At 47.1% G+C, this 18,205-nt stretch overlaps 2 protein-coding genes across 6 annotated transcripts in view; one reads left to right on the top strand and one right to left on the bottom strand.

Annotated features, from left to right (window-relative positions):
* The window catches only part of mgat5 (alpha-1,6-mannosylglycoprotein 6-beta-N-acetylglucosaminyltransferase), a 78,387-nt gene extending 66,684 nt beyond the window's left edge, over positions 1 to 11,703 (top strand). For all 5 annotated transcript variants that reach the window (XM_069166426.1, XM_069166427.1, XM_069166428.1 and 2 more), the window contains 6 exons: positions 344 to 493; positions 5,681 to 5,827; positions 5,944 to 6,060; positions 7,056 to 7,130; positions 7,462 to 7,619; positions 7,976 to 11,703. In XM_069166426.1, coding sequence (XP_069022527.1) covers positions 344 to 493; positions 5,681 to 5,827; positions 5,944 to 6,060; positions 7,056 to 7,130; positions 7,462 to 7,619; positions 7,976 to 8,174 — 846 coding nt within the window. In that variant the 3' untranslated portion in view covers positions 8,175 to 11,703. The remainder of the gene's footprint in view (positions 1 to 343; positions 494 to 5,680; positions 5,828 to 5,943; positions 6,061 to 7,055; positions 7,131 to 7,461; positions 7,620 to 7,975) is intronic.
* Positions 11,704 to 13,779: 2,076 nt separating this feature from the next.
* LOC138208510 (transmembrane protein 163a) overlaps positions 13,780 to 18,205 on the bottom strand; it is a 16,472-nt gene continuing 12,046 nt past the window's right edge. Inside the window, exons 6-8 of the mRNA XM_069166438.1 lie at positions 14,871 to 14,982; positions 14,388 to 14,529; positions 13,780 to 13,874 (exon numbers count right to left, since the gene is read on the bottom strand). Of these exons, the coding sequence (XP_069022539.1) occupies positions 13,814 to 13,874; positions 14,388 to 14,529; positions 14,871 to 14,982 (315 nt within the window). The 3' untranslated portion in view covers positions 13,780 to 13,813. The remainder of the gene's footprint in view (positions 13,875 to 14,387; positions 14,530 to 14,870; positions 14,983 to 18,205) is intronic.

Genomic DNA, 18,205 nt, shown 5'->3' with positions numbered 1-18,205 from the left:
CATCACAGAGCAGTTAGACTTTCATAACAATAGCTATTGTGTGCAGCGATGCTCCTCATCCAGGGGCTATTTTTAGCTCCGCCCTTCGTCGTGGCCAGATGGTCAGTCAGGTAGCTCGAACAAAAGTTCACCGGGCCGCAGAGCAAAGTAATGATACTGATCCGCTCTCACTAAAAAAAATTTAATTCAAAGGTTTCATTCCAGGATTAGACCAGTTTAACCTAAAAAACCTTTTAAGGGAATTAATTCACGAAAGTAGGAGTTGTTTGTTTTTTCACATTAAAGGACTTCTCTGAATGTGAAAAACCTCTAACGTTTGCCTGTTTTTGTTTCTCTCTCCCAGGACAAGAAGAAGTACCTCGACATCATTCACAGCTACATGGAGGTCCACGGCACCGTGCACGGCACCAGCACCGTGCACCTCCCGAGCTACGTGAAGAACCACGGCATCCTGAGCGGCCGAGACCTGCAGTTCCTCCTGCGAGAGACTAAGGTGAGAAAAAGGAGCCGCGAGGGACATAGAAAGTGCAACGCTTCTTATTAGAGAGCCGTAACAGCCGCAGATTTACGCCCACGCTTAGATCCACCAAGAAATGGAGCCGCGGCCTTTTTTTAAAGCACCGCAAGAAGTCCAAAGACAAGTCAGAGAGTGAATATTTGATTTGCGAGAGAGGTTAGTGGATGTTTAGGTGGATAAAAGAGCGTCTTTATGCGAACAGAGGCCCCTCTTCTGAGAGCGGCTGTCCACGGACGCCCTTCTCCATTCACGTCACCACTTGTCCCCTCCTCTCGCTTCTCTGAGCCCACTCTGGCTCACAAAGACGAGGACAGAGACACAGAGACCGCAGCGACCGGGTCATCGTACTGCGTGGAGCGAAGCTGACGTATGAGCGGCCTTAAACGCATGTTTATGAACGTATGCCGAGCCGCTGGACACAAACGGCTTTGTTTTGGAGCTGAATGTCGCCACGCCGAGCAGAAGATAGAAGATTCAGTGAGAAATAACGTCTGAAATCGATTCCTTTTTATCATTACACTGATTACTCTGGAGATGCACGGTTGACAGTTCAAGCCTGACCGCCCCTTCGTTTCTGTTGCTGCGCCTGTCAAGCTTTCAGCTCTCACTCGGCACATTTACACCTCAAACTTAATTTATTTCTTGAAACAGTTCGATCCCTAATCTCGAATCAGAAGCAGGCGTCTCGTTTGTAGCTCCGGCAGCAACTGCACGTACACGGCGCTACGTCATTTCACAGCTCCTGTCGGCGGTGTGTGAATGCAAACAGCAAAAAGAAATACAACACGGTGGAGAAGATGGATTAATCCGTAGCGTTTCAAGCCTGCCAGGACTAGTTATGGTTGCTGAGACTAAAAACTGAATCATCAGTCATTGTTCTGCAGCTGCCTTTGAACCACAAAGAGGATTAAAATGAGACGGCCCTCCAAAACCGGACAGCAACGCCCCTCAGCTGAAGCTGAAAGCTGAAAGCTGTCATTAATTGTGGTTCTGAAAGCACGAGTCTTGTCGTTTGGCTTCAGTCTTCGTCCCGTCCAGGAGAGCTTCGATTTCTTCGGCCGATACTCTCCCGTCAGACGGAGAAAGAGACAGAGACAGAGAGACGTCAAGCGAGCCGGGGCAGGGAGAGACGCACTTCCTGAATCAGACAGGAAAAGGAAAAAAAAAAAAAAAGATGGATTGAGATTTTAAATCCCTTTTGTGCTGAGCAGAATCTGAGCGTTGCATTAGCCATAAAAAAAAAAAGAAGAAAAAACGTTCTCGTTTTAAAACCGAGCATCCAGCGACGTTCGAGGCAATGACACAGAAAAGCAAAGTTACATCCCGCAGATCATTTAAAGACAAAAAAAAACAAAAACAAAAACACAAGAGCTGTGAAACAATGGTGAATTATGATGAGCTGGATTCAGCGTGGCAGCTTAACGCAGCAGAATTGGGACGCAGCGTTGCATAAACCTCGGTATCTTCTCATTACGTGCAGTTCTGCCCGGAAACCCATCAGGGAACGGCCAATTAAATCCCACAAAACCCACAAACATTTCTGCCGCATCGTTGTTTAAGAGTTTAACAAGGAAAAACAAGAGGTGTTGTCGGCACTCCCGCGCCGCCTAAACAACACATTTACTGTTACCTTGCGATCGCACGCCGCCTCAGCTAATTGGCCTCGTGGGGTTTTAACTATCGACAGAGTGCACTTTAAAAAAACACACACACACACACCTTTTGTGTGTGTGTCGCCGCCTGGCGCTTGAATTTCAAATTTTTTTTTTTTTGCTCTCAAACCAAATTTTCCTGAAATAAACTGACGTGTCGGGGGGGGAACGGTGTCGATGATCAAAGCGGCGAAGTGGAGCAGAGAGTCACCGCGTCACGTCGAAGGCTGACAGTCAAAGCTTCTTTCTTTTTTTTTCTTTTTTTTTTTTTTTTTTTTATTCGTGCCCGTCGAACTCCACCCGTTTAATTGCCTCCCGCTGTCGACTCCTGCCTCGTCTTTTCGCCGGTGCTTCTCATCCTCCGCCCGCCCCGCCGCGTCGTATACGAACCAGAGATGGGTGGAAGCCGAGGGACGAGTTGTGCTTTCAAGTTTTGTTATTCCCCGTTTTGTCTTGTTGTCGTCGTATTCAGAGGAACAAACACCCAATGAACGAGCGTGACACGCGTCTGGTGTCGCAGCTCAGACGCCGAGCTCGCTCTGTTATCTGATGACAGCTGAAGCTCCAGTCACTTCGCAGACTCGCATTTACACGAGTCAAAGGTTCACATGGCAGATCTTCTCCTCTTTGTTTGTAGCCTTCCTTTACAGACGAATGAATATATCAAGGATCCCTTATTTAATTTAATTTTTTTTCTTTCTGCTGTACCCGATGATCACCTACTTTTTATAGAATATGTCTCAGGATGACAGCTGACTAAATCATAAATGTGAACGCTTGTGACCGAAACGCAGATCTGTCGTCTGTCTGATCGGATGTCAGGGAAGAAACATCGGCAATGCGATACGAAACCACTCTGAGCTGATAATAATGAACGAGGAAGAATGACATAATAATACATTGTTTCAGACTCCTGCAAACACAACACAAGCACATGAACTCAGACAGTTCTTGGTGCTGGATGGTGTTATGGTGACTTATTCAGGGCTCGTATAGAAGCACTGAAACTGTAGCGCAGTCTGGATGTGAAGGATCAGAGTCTGAGAACCTACTTCATCCTTCTTTTAACTAGATCTGAAACATTTGTATATATTTGTGAAAGGAGTGGTTTTCTCCCCTCTCTCACTCTCTCTCTCACTCTCACTCTCTCACACACACACACACACACACACACACACACACACGCACAAGTGAAACAGCTTCTCTGATTTGCATGTCTGCCCTGATGTCTCCTAAAAGTGTTTGCAAATTTTTTATATTCAAATGTGCTCAAATTTACAGTCAGCGATGTTTCCTCACTAATTTTAACATTTCACAGACTTAAAATCTTGCAGATTAATTGATATGAAATCCATCTTGAATACAACGGTTACTTGTGTATGTTGTATCGTTGTTATTGTTGTGGCCAGTGTGACTGCACCTGCGTCTGGTTACAGGTCTGCGGCGAGGCAGGAGTTCCAGATCGATACCTTTTGATATGGACGGCTGCCTGATATAAGCACAGCGCGCTTGATGTGTTCCACTCAGCCTCCTGCATGAACGTGAATACACAGAAGCGGTTTTCATGTGAACTAACGAGGAGGTCGTGGGTCAGAGGCCCGCTCGCATGGATCTGTCTTCCTTAAAATCCGTCGCAGTCACATTAGAGATGCAGCCAATACGCATCAGCCCTTCAGTCTGGATGGATTCACTCTGCACACCCTCCTCTTCCCCTCTCCTCCTCCTCCTCTTCTTCCTCCCTCTCCTCTTCCTCCTCCTCCTCGCTCCCTATAAATAGTGGTTGACTGTTTCCCAGCTTTGTATAAAGACACACACACACACACACACACACACACACACACACACACACACACACACACACACACACACACACACGAAGGAATACGTGTGCTTTGCTGCCACCTGTTGGCAGAAATCTGTCGGCTGTAGATGCGCGTTCACGCACGAGATGAAATTCACAACACAGCTCCGATTATTCATACAGTCGTGGTTACAGCGCTGCATTTGTGTGTCAAAGACAGTGTGTGTGTGTGTGTGTGTGTGTGTGTGTGTAGGGGTAGATACACTGTTTGCGTTGTATATCTACCCCTACACACACACACACACACACAGACCGAGCACTGTAGCCGTACACTAAATGAGTGGCTCCCCTCGTCTCCACTCCTCCTTCACTTTCTCAATAACGGCCTCGCGATCATGTGGACAAGCTGCTTCTGGTTGCGGCATGCAGCAGCCGCCAAGCAAATATTTGCTGTTGCCACCAGAAGGAGAGAAGTTATGATTAAAGCCCCCCCCCCTCCCCCCACGACACACACACACACACTATCCTCCCCCCAGGTCTCTGTACGGACAGTGTTTACTTAAATATAGGTGTGGGACGTGTGCTGCTGCGTCTACGTACACACAGCAGATGCGATATGCTGCCGTAACTCAATTCAATTCAAAACTTCTGTAACCGTAGAAGTTGCAGGTTTGTGACTGCTCGCCTTCACGCCCCTTTTTCAGCATCTTTAACGAAAAAGTTGCAGGAATTGCATCATTTTCCTGCACAATCTGTTTTGTTTTCTCTAGAAAAACGTCATCATTTTTCTTTTTCTGTCTTCTAAAAATGATTCAAGATAAGAAACATCTCTTGTATTTGAACAAAAAAAAAAAAAAAGTAGTGGAGATAAGCAGTGAAATGACAAAGCAGCACATTTCGGAGAATTGTTAGAAACTGTGGATCAGATGCTGGTTATTCAAAGATTTAGTGCGCGTTGTAAAATCTTGGTTTAAATCAGTCAGTTCAGGGTTATAAAATTCCCCTAATAGCTTCTTTCCTCTCGCTGCTGAGCTTCAACCTGTTTCCATCTGCAAAACATCTAAACCCTCCCTCTTTGCCAGACCGGCCTGTGGGAGGAATAAACACGAGAGCGATGTCTTCATTTCCCTGCGCTTGTTTTTCCTCCCCTTGTTTCGTGGAGAAAATGTGCTGCCTCGGCCGCATTTTGTGCTGATAACAGGGGAGATTTGTTTTTGACGGGGGGCTAACTGCTGCTATCAGCAAACAGGACGCTCCTCGACACCGCCGGTGAACTTCGCTGCCCCCTCGGCCCGCGCTGCACGACTTTGTTCTTTCTGGTAGCGCGCCACCTCCTTCCTGCCTTCGGTGCTCGACAAGTGTTGGCAGGTTTGGGGGGAGGAGGGGGGGTGTGTGTGAACATAAACGAAGCTGGTGTTGAGTTCTCTTACGTTAGCAACGCCGTCGGACCAAATTTACCCTTGGCGGCTTCAAACCATCGAGAGATGCAGCTCTTGATTTCAAATCAGCTTTACTTCACTTGTGTTTCGCTTCCGGACTTTATTTCGAACTCCTTAAACAAACGACATCGCAAGCGGACAACGAGGAAGTCACGTCAGCCTGTGGCCAAAGAGTTCAGGGGAGCAAGATGCTGCATACGCGTCATTTAAACCCAGCCTTCGGAGACTAATCGACCTGTTCGCTCTCCCTCTTTTCTCTCCTCTCCTGCAGCTGTTCGTGGGTCTCTCCTTCCCCTACGAAGGCCCCGCCCCGTTGGAGGCCATCGCCAACGGCTGCGCCTTCCTCAACCCCAAGTTCACCCCTCCGAAGAGCAGCAAGAACACCGACTTCTTCAAGGGCAAGCCCACCCTGAGAGAGGTGAGGGGAGGAAGATGAGGAGGGGACATCTGTGAACCCCGCCGGCTCCAGAAATGTGGGTTTGTTTCGCTCACCTCTGCCTCACCTCCCGTTGTTTTGTGTTTTTCCGTCCCCAGCTGACCTCTCAGCATCCGTACGCCGAGGTGTACGTCGGTCAGCCGCACGTCTGGACGGTGGACATCGAAGACTCCGCCGAGGTGGAGCGGGCCATCCGCTCCATCCTCAGCCAGAAGGTAACCACGGAGACGACACACCCGATGACCTGATGTGTAAATAATAACCTTGAAAAGACGCGGAAACGTTTAGTGGAGGAGATTAAATTCTCATTATTAATTGAACAGCTCCATTTTCTTCGCTCAGTTATTCAGACAGACTTGAAAACTTATCAAACACACTCTAATTTCAAACTCTTTTTACTGCAAAAAAAAAAAAAGGTTGTTTAAAGAATGCGAATTGAAGTCGGTATCTGTGAAATCGGTGCGGACAGATACAAACGCAGCATTGACCACGGATCTAGATCCCTTTTCCAGACGGGGAAAGTCAGGAAATTTGATCATCTATTAGATCGAGTCCTAGAAAATAACGCTTCGCCTCCAACATAATGACTTCAAAGACAGAAAGGCTGAGAGCGAGAAAAGCAGCGGCAGATCCTCCCGACTTGGACGCCGACGTTGGACCTTTACCTTCGAAAATAAAATCAAATTAAAAAAAAAAAAAGCTTATAAATGAGTAATTGAACATCAAAACTGGATCCTAATTAACAAAAGTGCATTGAGGAAAGTCTTGAGGATGAATGAAAGCGCGGGGAGACGAGGGAGCGATCCGATTGCGTCTCCTCGTCCGGGCCCATGCATATTTAAAGGCCGGGCTCGGGACCTCGTGTATTGTTGTGCTCCGCCGAGCGGGTCGGAACAATGGCTTTGTTCGGCGTACAAGCCGGCCGGGCCTCGTATGCTTTGTGATCCGTAGCGAGCTGCGGGCCGACCAGGCTCCGGCTTGGCTCGCGCTCCCTCCCTCTCCTCTCCTCTTCCTCCTCATCTTCCTCCCGGCACACACAAAGACTCAGAGAAAGCAGAGAGCGACAACAAAGGCCTCAGTTGTTGGTCGTCCCTGTTTGAAGTTTCCTGGAGCCTGCGGAGGCCGACAGACGGGGCTAATGTTTCACCACACACACACACACACACACACACTGAGAGTAAAGTGGGTTGTTGTGTGTCTTTGTGGTCAGATTGAGCCCTACCTGCCCTACGAGTTCACCTGCGAGGGGATGCTGCAGAGAGTCAACGCCTTCATCCAGAACCAGGTGAGCGCTCCATCATCATAAAGTGTTCAATTCTGCTGAGTCGTGATTGTAGTATAATGAAATGTATCATGTGATTGAAAAGCCATGTTTTATTACACACAATATATTCGATGTGTTCATACTGAAAGGAGAAGCTTCTGGCTGTAACCCTTCTTCAATAGTAACCTCATCATTCATTAACTTGTTACCTTGTCAGTGCACTTTGGACCTACAATCTCAGAGCCCTTCATTTACGAGCTGCAGTAACGTCTTTCTTTAATTGAACAGTTTTATTTGCAGTCTGATAAGACTTCTGCAGTGTGACGCTTCTGTGTTTCTTGTCTGCTGTCAGGACTTCTGTCACGGTCAGGTGATGTGGCCGCCGCTCAGCGCCCTGCAGGTCAAACTGGCCGAGCCCGGCCGCTCCTGCAAGCAGGTGTGTCAGGAGGAGCAGCTCCTCTGCGAGCCCTCCTTCTTCCAGCACCTCAACAAGGACAAAGACCTGGCCAGGTGGGACACAGACACACACACATACACGAACACACACGAACACGTAGTTGTAATGTGTAAAGTGGCCATCAGGTGGCAGCAGAGCGCAGGTTTGAGTTCATGTGTGCAGTTTGCCATTCAGAGAGGTGAATTCAGATGAACTGCAGTATCCAGTTATGACCACTGGAGGGCTCTGTTTGTTTACTGGAGTAGAAGTCATCACAGTTGACTGAGTGTGTTCAGACTCTCCTTCTCTGCCTGCTCTCAACTCTAACTCACATTTATAGGGACAACAAAGTGTACAGAATAAAACCTGAAGCTGATCTGTGTGTGGTTGTGTGTGTGTGTGTGTGTGTGTGTGTGTGTGTGTGTGTCAGGTTCGGCGTGGACTGCCAGACGGTGGAGTCGAGCGCCGACACGGTGGTCCCGGCCTACAGCGAGACCCGCCACCACTGCATCTTCCAGTCGGACCTGCTGCTGTTCAGCTGCGCGGGCGCACATCAGTCGCTGCAACGCATCTGCCCCTGCCGCGACTACAAGAAGGGCCAGGTGGCGCTGTGCAAAGACTGCCTATAGCACTGCGGCGCGGGCTGACGGAGGGAAGGGGGGGGGCAGGTTTTAACGGGAGGGGGGTGGGGGGGTTCGGCGTTGCCGGATCTGGAGCAGCTCGAGTGTGTGCGCGACTGTGTTTGAGAAGCACAGACACACACTCCAGGGGCTCGGCGGTCAAATCAAACACACACACACACCGGACTCTTGAGGACAGGACGGGACTTCGTTTGTTCTTCATATTTATTGTCCCCCCCCGCCCCCCCCCCACACACACCCCCCTTTCCTCCCCCCTCCCCACCCCCCTGTAGCTGCAGCCGACCTGAGCGTCCGTCAAACCTTCAGATTCACCGGCGGCGGCGCTGCAGGCTGAAATTACTTGAATCAACAAAGGAAGTCACATTAGACTTTAAAAATCCCCGGCAGATGAGCTGTGTGCTGCCGTCTGGGTGGACCGCACATATCAGTGACTCGCCTGCCTGTTTGTCTCCAGGTGGTCCGAGACACCCCGGAAACCATGGAAACCGCCTCCTCCTCCCTCCAATCCGACCCCTCCATCCATCTCCTCTTCCCCCCCATCAGAAACTCTTATTCTTTAGGTAGGTTTGCACTGGACTAACACGCCCGAAGGCCCACATCTCCATCACACACACACACACACACACACACACACACATATAATACGGTATATATAAACACACAGCGGGGCGAACGTACGGCGGCTAAAGACGAAGCCAGTTTTACACTGTAACCAACTCGTTCATCTCTTCCGGACCGAAGAGATGCGAGCGGACATGTTAACGTAGAAATCTAGATTTTTATTCTGGGACTCTTATCATTTCCTCTCACACACACACACACACACACACACACACACACACACACACACCCCAGACTTAACAAGCGGTCTTCATTCCCCAACCTGAAAAGACGTGAAAAATGTCTTGAATTTCATACGTTTTAAGTTGCACACTTGTTTAAAGCGAGACTTTTCATTTGTATAGCGGATCGACTGCGTGTGTGTGTGTTTCTGCAGAAAAGAAGAAGAAGAAGAAGAAAAAAAAAAGGCCAGTATCGAAGTGTGCAAATGTTTTTGCGCGGCTGTTTTCGGCGCCACGCGGTACTTACGCACCGAGAGGATGAGGATCGGGGACGGAGAGGGGATCCGCCGTGTCGTTAGGACGTCGTGACGTCGTGTCGTAGATGATAGGCCGTCGTCGGTAGCCGTGGTAACACCTCGACGCATCGCAGCCCGGGCGAGGAAGCCTCATCACCGTCGGCGCGTTTTTTTCCGAAGACGGAAAAAAAAAAAAAAAAGAAAAAAAAACCTCCCCGAGATGTTTTCGTCCGTTTTGTCTTCGCGCTCGCGCAGTGAACCGTTGAGTAAAACGACGTCAGACTCCACGCTCGCCTCCCATCCAGCTGCCCGACAGACGTTCAGTCCTTTCCGGCGAACTGCACGCGACGACGACGACGACGACTGCAGCACAAAAACCTCGGCGTCTCCTCGTTTTCTTCGGATAATCGTTAGGATCTTAATTTGCCTCCAGATTTGCGAAAAGAAACAAATAATAATGAAAGAAATTTGTAGTTCTTGTGGCGAATGGAGAAAAAAAATGCACTAAGTTAATCTATTTGCAGAGGTTTAACAAGATATTAGTAACACTGTATATTGTTCATATGGGTTTTAAAGTTTTCTTTTTGTATTTATTTTGTATACAGATCTTTATCGCTGTGTTTTGCTGGAAATCTTTGATTTTTTTTTTTTTAATTATTTATAAGAGGGGTCTCTTCTTTCTTTTTTCTTTCTTTCTTTTTTTATAGGTTGTTTTTTTTATTTATGAAGGGTAATTTAAGACAAAAAAAAAAAAAAAAGATATCTTGTGTATGACCGAGACGAGGACGCTCCGTCCGCTGCTGCTCGGCTTTAAGAAGTGACGTGCGAGACGATAAAAAAAAATTTGGGGGTCTTAAAAAAATTTGGAAATAATGTTTCCTGAAAAAGGTGAAATCATACTTGAGGTTTTGATTTAAACTGAAATATCATTTAGATTATAATCATTTAGACCCCCTTTTTTTTTTTCCCTCCTTCCCGTCGTCACCGTCTCTTTTTAAAACGGGACAGCAGTGGACGGACGTCCCTCGTCCTATCATGAAAGGAGCCTCATACACTCTGTGCTTTGATTTCCAATCTCAGTTTCTGTCTGTTATGCACACGTGTAAATTCAGACTGGATTGGGCTGCAGTGTGCCACCTCTACTTCCTCACTGTGTCAGCTCAGACTTGTTTTTATGTTCATGTCAACGATCTGCCGCCAAGTTAGCGTTTTAAAGAACATGATGTGCCTTTTTTTTTTTTTGTGTGTGTGGTTTTTGCGTTGGGTCCTGCTTCTGTTTGTACTCGTTCGGCCCGACGTCGAGGAGCTCCAACGCTTCAGGCCCGCGTTTATGTTTTTTGACGTTTGCTCGGTTGAATTTAAATCAGTCCAAACCGTCGGGATTCCTCCGTTCGGTTCTTCTGATTTGGTCAAATTGACTGATTGGCTCTTTATTTAACGGTATTAGCTCGTCCCATTTGCCAACACCAGCTTAGCGGTGGATTTACCTGTTTGATAGTAACTAGATCACCTGATTCCAGTCCAGTTTGAGTTATCAGTAATAATAGTAATCAGATTATCGCAGCACACGCAGAATAAATGTTTTCTTTATGATTTATGTATTGCCTTAAACTGACGACTCGCAGCAGTCTGGTTTGTTTTCTTTTATAAAAGTTACCTTTTGCAGCGGAGGACAAAAACACGAGTGGCTTCAGACTCCGTTAAAAAAAACAAAAACAACAACAACAACAACAACAGCGGTGTTTCCCTCCGGCGTAAAACATAAAGCTGGCGGTTTACTGTGTTTCTCAGGTTCCAGAAAAATCCCACGAAAGGACCAAAACCAACGAGTTCTCGAAAATACATCACTGACTGGTTCCTGATCTAAAATGTGTTTTTGTTTTTGTATTTAAACAGTCAATCCATTGGTGGTTTCGGTCGTCGTCTTTTTTTTTTTTTTTTTACGAAAGATATGGAACACCATTACTAGCTTCTACATATCTTGAGTCCGGAAAAGATGAGGTTCGCTTAATAATAAGAGACGTAAAAAAGAAATATTTTGAAGCCTTCCCCGTCCTGAGTGAGCAGCTGTCGAGCAGAGCAGTCGGCCGAAACCCGTTCCTTTGCAGCTTGAAGCCTTATTTCCTTTCCGTTTCGTCCGGCTTGTCTCGGAGCACGCTGTCCATCCGATCATCAGCTCAGCACCGCGCCATCAGCACAACGAACTAACCATATCTCGTCTCTTGTCGACCTCGGCGTCGAACGTCAGTCAGCGTGCGGAACGGCAGCGCGGCGGCGACTGCGGTCCGAGCGGCGGGAGGGGAATCACGCAGCGACAGCAGGATGGGTTTTTTTTGTTTTTGTTTTTGTTTTGTTTTGTTTTGTTTGTTTTCACAGTCCTTAATGAGTAAGAGGGATACAACTTTATTTTTAAATAAACCTTTTTTCTGTGACAAACGGCTCCGACCCAGTTTTTTTTTTTTACACATTTGTTTTTACATCACAGCAATACAGACGGGAGTATTTACAGCAACGTACAATCAACACCTCCAACCCCAGTGTGTGTGTGTGTGTGTGTGTGTGTGTGTGTGTTCCAAAACGTCACTCAAAACTCATCTGACATGGAGTTAAATGTTTGTCTCTTTTGAACACAGGAAGTGATTTATTACAAGCACTTTTATTTTGAAGGGGGATTTTTTTTTTTTTTTTTTTTTTTTTAAACATAATATAAGTGCTTCCAAAAAGTATTTTCCCGTGCTCAACTTGTGCCGTCGCCTGCGCAGATTTTAGACACACAAGTAACTCCGTACGCCGAGGATTCTCGTGATGTAACTTCATCTTTTTGTATTTAAATAAAGTCCTTAAATGTGCTCAAACCAAATAACACCGTCGCATGTTTGTGTGTCACCGAACAGCGTTTACATTCAGGTCCGGTCGCTGCAGCAAGAACAGACTTGAGGAAAATGCATGAATCCACCAGTAACCAATGACAACCAAAGTCCACCTCAGACTTACATTCACCGAACACTGACCAGCAGAATTAAGGCTTTTTGTAGTTGAAAATGAGCGCGGATGGGACGGAGACAACATAATAAACATGAACCAGCTGCGTTATCACATCAGAACTTCACGTGGCAACGACTCTTAATTATTGACTCCTAATGTTCAAAAGTATCTGTGTAGTGTGTGTGTGATGCTGCTTGTTCACTGATGATCAACATGTACTGCTGACTTTTCAGATTCAAAGACGAGACGAGACGCACGCATGTGAACTACAGAGGTTGGAGTACACGATACACCACACACACACACACTTAAGTCTCAGTGATCACGAGGTACGCCTGCTGCAGCCTGACGCAACAGTCCTGCAGTGAATCCTCCAATCGTGAAGGTTATAAAAGGGCTGTTTTAATTTGGATGATTTCAATGATTTATTGAAAGGCTGCATTAGTTTCGGCCAGGCGTACCTAATAAACGGACATTTCACTGTTCCAATTTATTCATGGCAAAGAAAGGGTTGAATTTCTGCACGCCGGGAGCACCGAGGTCGTCGTCGGGCATCGAGACGGGAGGCGAACGCTCGTTCACGTGTTTAAAGGAAGTATAATCTGGAGGGGGAAAAAAAACTGAAAATAGTCCCGTTTTCCTCCGCCGTCAATCAAACAAACCAAACAATCAAATCCCCTTTCGAGATGAGATTTCTGGGTGTCGAACCTCAGCTGAAGGCTCCTGGCTCAGGTGAAGCCGATCAGCTCATTTACTGATGTGATGACAGCCTCAGGGGTTTCCCATTTGGTTGTCGGTTGCCGCCTCTGGCGTGCAGGAATTCAGCTCTCCGATTTGATTTCATGTAACGGAAAATCTTTGGTGACGCACCCGATGCCCATTTAAATACGGTCACGTATGTGTTGCAGGAGCCTCTGTCGGTCAGCAGATGGTGCAAGTTCTGGATGTACAGATGGTTTTCTTTATTTCGGGGGTAAAGGGGGCATAAAGTGACATAAAGTGAGGCCATTTTCCTCCTCTTAGATTTCTAGTGAGGAAGAGTAGGAGTCTGGATACTCTTCCTCTCGGCGTGCGCCAAACGGGACACGTCCTCCATGTAGTCAAAAAGAGGTGGAAACACCATTAATACTCTGCGGCTACATCCATCGGGTTTGACAACAATTCAGGCCTCTAGGAATCATGGGAAAAATGAACCGCGGTGTGTGTGTGAGTGACAGGACAACGAGGTGACGTCCGTCAACTTGCTGCACACACATCGGTTGCTTTTTTTTTTTTTTTTTTTTTTTTAATGGACTCTGCGGGGGGTCCGCGCGTCTCCGGCGCGCCAACTTACACACTTCTCCCTCTCTTGTTTAAACGTGAAGGCCACACTCACTCGGTAAAAGACAGAAGAAGATACTATATGTACACCAAACCTGTAAAACACCGTCATCGTCCGCCCAGCTCCTCCACGACCGAGTGGGACTGTCTGCGGAGAGACTGCAGGGAGTGTCACTCAGTCGACCCCCCCCCCCCCCTCCCACCCGCCCCACCTCTTTTCCGTCCTCTCTTCTTCCGATATCCGTCACTCAAAACGCTCGTAGTTCCTGGTTTGCGTCACCCGGGGGACAACGTCCAGCAGCAGCCTGCGGCACACAAACAACACCACAATTTAGATCCGCTTAAAACTCAGCCGGGGCGTCCCAGTCCGACACCGCAGGCAGACATCAATTCATTTTTAGGTTTTGGGTGTCGCTCGAGGCGTAAAATCTCCCTGAATCAGCAGCGACGACGGCAAACTTTAACTTGAAATTACAAAAAAAATAAAGACTTTCTCCTCGAACATGAACACGGAAAGTGTTTTTTGTTTTTTTTGCTGCGTTCAAATGGAACTCGTGAGTTCGTGGTTACAACAAGTCGAAGTATCGTGCATTACATTAACTTTCACTTTTATTAGCCTTGGCTCCATAAATCTGTAGATATATTGACACCATCATCTTTTTTTTTTCTATAAAAAAAAATATATATGTTATTTACATGAAATCACCCCCAACATCATCCAACGGCGTCTTTAAATCAACTTTAAATCAGACTGCAACATTAAATACCCTCCGTAAGTATCATCGGAAATGTACCAAATGTAGTAATATAAATCTTACTTGACTCCGTAGGCCAGGATGATGAGGCCGATGAGGACGCCTATTGTCCCGTCCAGGTACCACACTTTGGGTTCGTGCTTGAAGACTTCGGCGCTGACGAGGATGGAGAAGCCCATGACTCCGCCCACCAGTGAGTTGAACCCTAGAGGACACGTGACATAAAGTCAGCTTTCAGGGCCCACGTGATGTTGCCTGAGTGTATACAAGGAGGCCGGTGGTGTGACGGATGCCTGGAATGCCTCTGATGTCCCCGTCAAACTAAAATTAGGTGACAAAGACGGGCATGTGTTACTCCACGGCGGGAATGCGAGGCTGACATGCGGGCGCCAAATTCTTTGTGGTGGGATGCGAACGACGTGTCACGCTTTAACAGAGGCGTCACCGGGAAATCTGTACGACGTGAGCGAGTTCATTAAAAGGTAAAAACGAGCTCTTTGTGTGTGTGTGTGTGTGTGTGTGTGTGTGTGTGTGCGCGTCACCCACCGTCGGTGATAAGAGCTCGACTCGTGAGCACTCTGCCGAGCATGAACTTGATCACAGCCAACGTGATGCACACCAGGCCGCTGACGATGGACACGCTGAACAGGAAGTCGTCCTGACGGAGAGCAGAGAGACAAAAGGAGCCGTTGTTGGCTTCAGGGTTTAATCCTCCCTCAGAGGCCACCGCCGGTTGACCCGCACGACCGTGAGGTAATTGTTTCTTTAATTATTACTGTGCGTGCACATCTGGGGGCTTTACAAGAAGATGCCAGCGCTTTGTGTAATTTTTTTTTTTTTTTGGGCCCTGGGTTTTGCCTCTCAGGCTATGACTGACTGGCGGCAGGCGTTTTGATCCACACTACAGGTTTACAACTCTGAGTAAAGCGGCAACCGGCAGTGACGTCTCCTACCTCATTTTACTTTCCACAATTTACTCTCTTCTTTTTTTTTTTAAAAGTGCTCCTCCCTGCTCCGAACAGTTGTTCACCTTCGGAGCTCTCTGAAGCACGAGATGCTTTGTGAATAACTTTCCAAGGATCCACTCTCACAAAACGTCATATTTCTAAGACTTTTTGTGGAATTTCATTTTCATAGTAAAAATCTTTTTGAATACCGCCCCCCGTACTGTAGGTCCCTCTGAGCAAGCTCGGTCCTTCAGTGAGCACAGGTCGTTTAGAAGATCCCTATTCCAGTGCGACACCTCATTTCCAACTGTTCTTGCACCTTTCTGATTCATGAAACTGCTCCATCTCCCTTTGAACAGAGCATAGACACTATTACTAACAGTCATTATGCCCCCAAATGAATCCCATCACCTGCCCGAGTAATCACCTACTCCATTATACTTTCTTTGCTTTGTACTTTGGGGTCACAAATGCTCCGACCCTTCCCGCTGTGTCCTTTCGGGTTCACAGTTGCGTCTATTGAGAGTCTCACTGCGAACGGTGTCAGCTGAATGCCCGAGATGTAAAAATGCACAAAGGAGAGGGACGGAGGAGGGAGAGGGGGGGGGGGGGGGGGGGGGGCTGCCGAGCACTCAGTGCCTCTGCGGCAGCATTAATATTGCACTACGGCCTTGGAGCCATGAAAAGCTACTTTGGCGAGCTGGCAGACATCAAAGAGGCGATGGAGAGAGAACCTCGGCGGGCTGCGCGGACCTGAGTCGGTGCTGCGACTCGGCGTTCGAGAGAACAATCTGAACCGCAAATTCAAAGCATCGAACGCGTCTGTTTCGGTAAAGGCGAGACATTTGTCGTTCAAATGAGGTCTATTCATAGTTTTTCAAGGTTCTAAAAATGATGACATCATCCTGAAGCTCAGGATGTAGATATTTACGGTGTGCAGGGGAGGGTCACATGCGGCGGATCGACCTCAGGACCCTTCCTGCATAATACACGTGAATTATATGTTGGTTTATATTTATTTGTCAAAACAGCCTGGAGTGTAAATAAGTTGTCGCTTTACGTAGTTAGATATTCAGCAGCATATCGTGTGTATAAATGTCCATATACTCGGGCGGCAGCAGCAGGATGATGATGATGATGATGATGATGATGCCCAAAATCTGAACTCGATGCTTCATTAATGCAATTCTCAAAAAAAAAATGGAAAGCGAAGAGATGAGCAGATGTGCTTAGTATTCCAGTAAAAACCAATTATTTGTATAAAAACGAAAAAAGAAAAAAAAAAGGAGCATCTACGTTAATTAAATCTGCACGTCACATCTTCCATCTATAATGTATCAGGAGACTGCAGCACAGATCAGTTATTCCCTTTTATTTTTGGAAAGTTCTGCTTCCAGTCAGCTGAAATGACGGACGGCAGACTGCGACTCTCGGTCTGTTGTCACGGGGGGGGGGATCCCCCAGCGACCTGCTAATCAAGATTCAAAGTGGGTGGGCTGCCATTTTGACCCCACGGTAGAGGGAAGCACACACACTAACACACACACACACACTGAAAGGGAGACAAACGCACCCCGCCCTGAATGTGAATACTGCGCTTGGCATTTCCGTCTGATCCCTGAGCAAAATCTGCCGAGCGGCGGTTCAGTTCAGCTCCAGCTCGCAAAACCACAACGTTGATGCTTTTCAATGGATTAAACAGAACAAGATTCAGCTCCATCTGATGAAACACCTGAAATAAGCTGATTCCCACTGGGTGACATAATCGTACTGCATCATTCTTTCTTTCTGATGATGATGATGATGATGATGTATTTTGAAATAGATTTCACGAGCCTTGGAGCACGGGAGGATTACTGGACTCTCAGGGGTCACGGCAGCCCTTGAATTTCACTTCAACTCTGGAAAAAGGTCTTCACGAAAGAAAAAAAAAAAAAACGCCCGCATGCGGCGAGGAGTCTTGTTCCGGATGCTAACTGACATTAATTGGGCACCGAGGACGAGCGGACTCACGTGTCAAACCAAAACGTCCTCAACTCCCCCTTCCTCCCCGCCGCATACTAAATCAGCTGCTTACATAGAGAGGAGGAGGAGGAGGAGGAGGAAGAGGAGGGCGAGGCAGTGAGGATAATTTGGCTCACATATATATATAACTTCAACTGTGATGCACCAAAACAACAACAACAAAAAACAGTCTGGTAAAACACAGACACAATCTGTCTGCCTCGCCGCTCCCACGTTCAGCCTCTGTTTACGCTTCGGAGCTGGCTGGGTATCATCGGGCTCATCGCTCCCCCCCCCCCTCTGCGGCCACACATGAATACAAGGAAAACGCAGTCGGTCCAATCAACCAATAAAGGATCTGGAGCGCTAATTGAATTTGGAGCCTCGAGTGACTTACAAAGACTAGTCGTAACTCTTCAAATGTGAAAATATGTTTTTTTGTTTTTGTTTTTTTGTTGTGATGCAGCCGATCCACGAGTATGAGAAAATGTAAAAAATTAAAATTAAAAAAAAAAAAGATAAAAGCGATGAGTTCAGGTTTTCATGCTGCGTATGTCAATCCACAGAAACTAACCGTGGACCAATCAGATCGCAGAACCAAAGTACAAAGAGGCAGCGAGGGGCCTGAGCACCAGCAACCTCTCCACCAATTTAGCTCAGGAGCACAATATTCCCGTATTTTCTGAGTCATCATCTTATCACCATTAAGTTCGGATCCTCAACGGTGTTTCTACGGTGATGAGTATTGCCTGGCAACCGGGTGATAAAGCTATTCGTAGAAGTGCGAAAGCTCCTGAGTCTTTCACACCTGAGATTTGTGACATTCTTGATGCGGCAGTTGCACCTCCTTCACACACACGCACACACACACACACACACACACACACACACACACACAAACTGTCAACAGGAAAGGGAAAAAAAAAAAGA

The sequence above is a fragment of the Embiotoca jacksoni genome, unplaced genomic scaffold, assembly GCF_022577435.1.
Source record: "Embiotoca jacksoni isolate LCO1_2020_lvr unplaced genomic scaffold, fEmbJac1.0.p SCAF_38, whole genome shotgun sequence".
Taxonomy (NCBI): Eukaryota; Metazoa; Chordata; class Actinopteri; family Embiotocidae; genus Embiotoca; species Embiotoca jacksoni.
Note: the sequence above shows the minus strand (reverse complement) of the source record. Positions and strands in the feature narration are given on the sequence as shown.